At 32.8% G+C, this 6,000-nt stretch overlaps 1 protein-coding gene across 1 annotated transcript; it reads right to left on the bottom strand.

Annotated features, from left to right (window-relative positions):
• Positions 1–2,390: 2,390 nt before the first annotated feature.
• On the bottom strand, positions 2,391–5,648 carry CBSX6 (Cystathionine beta-synthase (CBS) family protein). Its single transcript, XM_016338501.3, has 2 exons — positions 4,756–5,648; positions 2,391–3,477 (listed from the first exon to the last, which is right to left on the bottom strand). The coding sequence occupies exons 1-2, from the start codon at positions 5,094–5,096 to the stop codon at positions 2,541–2,543; spliced, it is 1,278 nt and encodes a 425-aa protein (XP_016193987.1). The 5' UTR covers positions 5,097–5,648; the 3' UTR covers positions 2,391–2,540.
• Positions 5,649–6,000: the final 352 nt, after the last annotated feature.

Below are 6,000 nucleotides of genomic sequence, written 5' to 3'. Positions count from 1 at the left end.
CAGCACATAAATAATGAATTTTATGACCGAAATAATGAGCACAAAATATGAATTATAGCACATAAATAATGAACATTTCAGCTTCTTTATTATTTCACTTACATTTTTCATAAGTAATTTTTCGAGAAAAAATCAAGTGTGATAAAGTAAGCAATAATCAAACAACTTGAATGAGTGATGAGCATCTTATTACACAAGACTTTGTACTTTAATTGTAGTTGGGTCAATTTAGTTGAGTTTGATTATCAAAAGACTTGTGCTCGTAGCATTGTTATTCAACAAAAGCTCATCTTTAATGAGTTTTATACTGAATTTGTTTGGTAACTTATTATAATATTAGTTGAAATTGACTACCATACTATTGGTCGTTATTATTACTCTATTAAAAATTAAAGCGTTAAACTGGCAACCAAAAAATGCACTCGAATAATTTTGACGCTCACAAAAATACACTCAAATAATTTAAAAATACGATAAAAATATCCAACATTAAATATGTATTCTCAAAAAATATTTTAGAGATTAAATTTTGATGTGGTGTTTTGTAAGCATGATTAAAAAAACAATAATGCTAGGAACTAAGATGGTTCTAGCAAAAAATCAGTCAAATGTCTTTGGGTGAATCTAAAACCTCTACGTGGATAGTGTTTATACTAGGCATTAGGATGTTTCTTTTCTTTGTAAATTGGATGGTTTTGAATCTGTTTTCTGATTTATCATGTTTTAGGCATTTGAAAAAAGAAGGAGGGTGAAAAAACGGAAGCTAATTGAATCAGTTTCTGTGATTCATGTTGCAATGATACTGAACGTATATCCTTCTAATTTGAATGTGGTGAAACATTTAATAACCAATATTTTAAATCATAAATAAATAAAACTAATTACTATATTTATAATTAATTAAGTTGTTCTATTCTTGACTGATTTGGAATTGGTTCCATATACTTTTTCTTAAAAAATGAGATATTTTTATATTTAATATTTGGTATTTTTTTCTAAGTATATACTTTTTTGTGATTTTTTTTCAACAATCAATAATACTTTTAAAAAATAAAATAAAAATATCGAGATCAAATTTTTATCTCTTTTTTTGTGTGTATTTTTTAAACAATTATCTAAATATTCTTATAAAAGTTTGGATCAAATGTATAAGTAATTGTTAAATATAAAAGTCATTTGTCATTTATAAAAAAATATTTTTTTAGCATTTTTGTCGTATTTTAAAATTATTTAAATATATTTTTGTCAATAATAAATTTTGGATACATTTTTGTTAACAATAAAATTATTCGAATGTATTTTTTGTAATTTTTTTTTATTTTTTCGTCAAAATATATAAGTTGAGTGCTATAATTGTTCAAAGACAAAATTATTTTTTTTTTCTCAAAGAACTCTTTATATATTCATTGCAAAAATTTGTGACATCATTCCATTATAATAAATCAAGGAAAAGGAGTCTAATGTTTTATATCTTAGCATTCCCTCACCGCCTCATACCACATGTTTGGAGTATCCAAGGATTTTTTTTATTTGTAGAACAATCCAATCCCAATAGTTGGCTTTGTTGACTAATTTTTATGTAGAAACTAAAAAAAATGAATGATTGTGTTGGAGGAGGAATCCAAAATTAGTATAATGCTAAATAATAATATTAAAGTCATAATCATATCAACCATGGCCATGCCAAATAATTAACCACATTATTTGTGGTCATCAATATTTTCAAAGACATGACCGGCACCTTATTAGGGAGATCTTTTCTCTTCTTATAATGGACAACTTTTTTTTTTCTTTCTTATCTTGGAGTTTACTGAAAAAAGATCATGTGTAGTATATATTAAAATAAAACTTCTCCGTCAATATTTCCATTTATTTATTTAAATATAAGTTATGCTATATAAACAACCGCAGCCATCCATAACTCTTTAATACATATATCTAAAAGCATACAACGTATCTGTAATAAAAAGAAGTCAATTATTTCAGTTGTTTAAATATTATTTATTTCTTTTTTTAAGCTAACCAGAATTTTATTAAAAAAAAGGAAGGCAATCGGATTTTGTATTTTTATTATATTTTTTTATATTAAAAGATAATTATTTTTACTAATGTAATATACACGTGTAAAATAATTTTACACTGACAATGTATTAAAATTAAATTCATATTTTATGTCCCTCTATTTTTTACTTTTGAAGTATAAAATTCATCTTAAAACTTGTTTTAAGAGAACAACTTTGAATTCTGACCCTAATCTCACAAAAGTAACAAAACTTAAATAAGGGAGATGATTACATCAATTGAACTGGGTTATCATGTTACTCATGTTGATCAAGAAGGAAATTTTCATGTCAAACTAAGATGCCAAAATAAAGCAAGAATTCTACTCATTGAACAGAAAGCTATTATTCTTTCATTTTCATTCCAATACTGCTTATTCATGTTTATTATCAAACAATACATACTTGTACAAACAACACAATCCACCTTTTAACATAATATGACAGATTCATAAACATCAACAAATTGAAACAAAAATTTCAACTTTGAATTTCGTTTCCAATCGCTTCTGTCGATCTATTTGCAGAAACGAAGGTCGTTGGTGGTTTGGTTACAGCAGCCATAATATCGGCATATCCAACCACGCCAACTAAAACTTCATCGTTCTCATCCTCGGTCACCCAAATATGAGTCGCCCTGTGAGATAGCATCTGAGCCATGACTGCAGCCAATGAACTGGTAACTTTACATGTCAGAGGTGCGCTTCTACCCCGATACATGCTCCTGGAACCAAAACTATGGCTTGCAGAATTACTGAAGAACCCGATACTCCTGCTACTGAACTTTTTTGGTTTTCTTGGACTGCCACCATTAACTAAATTATTTTCTCCAGCTGCCGAGTTTATGGAGAAATCGGGCAGGGTCCTTGTGGTAACATTGTCTTCAACTCCCATAACAAACTGCCCAGATGAGAGATTGGCTAGAGCCCATGCTGCGGCTAGATAGTCGCATTTCCATAACCTGCATGATGAAATTTCTCCAATGATTTTACGCTGGCCATCTGGCATGCTTTCAATGACTGCCACTGCAGTAGGGTCTTGAGGAAGCTTTTGAGTTGCTTCAATGGCCGGAGAAGAGGATTCGATATAGCTGTAGTTAGAATTAATTGCTCCAAGAGCAGCAATGGAAGTGAGAGGAAGAGGGGCGAGAGCACCAAGGCAACCAATGATAAAACGGAGTACATCTTCTCTAGAGAGACAGCAGAACTTGTCACGGATAGCAGCACTGGAAGATGAAGAGTTTCGATTCATGTTGGCAGGTAGGTTGTTGCTGCTGCTGCTAGGAGTTTCAGAATTCTTGAGCCACTTGCCATAGTAGATAACCGAGAATCGCTTACTCATGCCCTTCCACACCACACTCTTTGGAACAAGAAGACGTTTCACACCTTGCTTCATCATGTCCAGTGCATCTATCAACCTAAATGAAACATTAAGGGTGTGTTAAGCAAATTAGAAAACTGATCCAAGAATATTACTAGTTACGCAATCTACCTAAATTTAAACTAGCTTCAAGAGACACATATTTGTCTTGAATTTGTTTTGAATTTAGATCAACATCAATTCATTTTTGTTAAACTAGATGACTATGCATTTTTTTTTCTTATAAAAAATGGGGATGGAAATGTGGAAACCTTTTAGCTCAAAACCAATAATTTATTGGATTTTTACCATACATGTCTAACTTCAAAACCAGCTCCAGATTAGTTATTGGATTTTTGAAGCTTAATAAAACCTCAACATTTTCATTTGTTACTATGTTTTTATTCTTTTCATAAGACAAGATGGCAATTCCCTAAAATATGAGCACTTTATCCTGAGATGGTGACTTTTACAACCAGAGCATATATTGGACACCATTTCCCAGGGCCGATTTGGTAACCAAGCAAAAACAATTATTTCCAAGAATTCAAATAGTTGATAAACTTTAAACTTCATTTTCATATGAATATAAGAAAGCAATAAATTCACATTTAGGACAGAACTTCAGATAACACGATATAATTCTGGATACTTCTAGGCGGTATACAGGCGTATTTACTTCCTACATAAGTACGAGAAACCATACGTGGGTACCTAAGAAACATGTGCTCGGCATAAGACTAAAGTTATGAAACAATTACTTGGGAATACAAATCTGCCACTTATGTTTTCAGAGGCATGAGATACTTGTAATTTGACAGAATCATATTCCGGGGAAGGATCTCGAATACTAGTATTGGATTCATCTAATCCTAGATGCCTATAAGAATATGATGTTGCAACAACATTCCCCAAATATCTCATCTCTATTAGCAATACAAATCATACCAAAAACACACACACCCTCCATCCATGTATGATGTAATAAAGCATTCTATCAGTATGATCAGACACAAAAACACACGCAAACATTAGAATCTTATCCCATTGCACACTCGCAAAGAATTGTCACCAAAGCAACCTATAGAATTGCTATAGTAATAGCACAATCATCAGTTCAATTCAGCACTAATCCAGCTCAACACAAGTCAACGAAATTCTTGTCGGTAGAGACACTGGACAAACTTACCTGAACCAGATTAACTGAGTGGATTAGACTAAGCAATTCAACAAACACATGGTAAGCATACCAACCCAACAAGTATAGTTTAATTTTTTACTTATTTTCATATGATCGAATCTAAAAAGTATTAGTAGGGATAGGTTGCTTGTTTACCTTGTTGCAGGATCAACCAATCTAAGCAAAGAATTATTAGGAACAACCACATCAGAAACAGGTGTCTTCAATGCCTTGTCCTGATCCTCAAGACACTGATTCTTAGCCAAGAAAGCAACTATATCAAATGAATTAAGGATCCCAACAAACCTCTGCTGCCTCATCTCACTGTTCTCAATACCAACATGAGATCTCTTCTTCCAAATTGGTATGCTCCCTTCAGGGGATTCACCAATTGCCCTGATTGCAGTCTCCACAGTCTCACTCTCATGGAACTCCACTATCTCTGGCTTCCCCACAGTGAGATCCCCAACAACATGGTACAAGAACACCGATGCCATACTCAGAATCCAAAAGGGTAACCGGATTCACAACAAAGATTAGATTTTTCAGAAGGGGGAATTAAAAAAAAGCAAAAAAAAAAAAATTAGGGGAAAAACCCTAAAAAAAAGATGAATTTTTTAAAGGTATGAGCTATAAGAGGGTATGGAGGAAGATGAGGAGAAGATCAAGTGCTGTAATGGGTAGTCTGAGGAGGATCAAGTTGAGAAGGAGAAGTGAAGAGAGAGAGGTTAAGGAGCAGAGACCCTTTGCTTTTGCCATTGCCATGGAAGAGGAATCCTCACAACAAGGTTAAAGCCCATCAATCAAGTAGGGAAAAAAAAGAAAAAGAATATCCGAAAGGTTTGTAATATTAGATTAAGAATTGGGTTGTTGATAGAAGATTATAGAGAATTTTGAGTGGCCTATGGAAGAAAGGAAGAGGCAGAAAAGAGAAGAAAAGAAAATGAAGGCATTTAAGATGAAGGTCTCACGCGGTCGGGGACCTGAGAAAGTGACAGTGATCATCAGCTCCCTACCTCCACATTGTAGTAACCCAATTATGTTGTAACAGGACATTAACCGAGTAAATATCCTTGATGGCTTCCTAGACTCATCCAAACATTGGCTATTACTCATCCATAGTTATATGTAATTAAGTTGGCCAAAATTCAAACAGAATCAGACGCATTAAATGGCGAGTGAAAACACACGCTAGAGACAAACGAAATTCTTCCTTTTTCATTCGCACTTCATTATGAAAAAACGTTACATCTTCTTTAACACGAAACCAATACACGAAATGACTCATTCTCTTCGAATCTCTCTTAACATCACTCAAACTTCAATCATGTTTTCTGCGGAAATCACTACTAGAAAGGAATCGGGAGAAGATTTCGCAAGCAACAACCAGAAACGAACAAA

Source organism: Arachis ipaensis, chromosome B4 (genome assembly GCF_059453495.1).
Source record: "Arachis ipaensis isolate K30076 ecotype BB chromosome B4, ASM5945349v1, whole genome shotgun sequence".
Taxonomy (NCBI): domain Eukaryota; kingdom Viridiplantae; phylum Streptophyta; class Magnoliopsida; order Fabales; family Fabaceae; genus Arachis; species Arachis ipaensis.
Note: the sequence above shows the minus strand (reverse complement) of the source record. Positions and strands in the feature narration are given on the sequence as shown.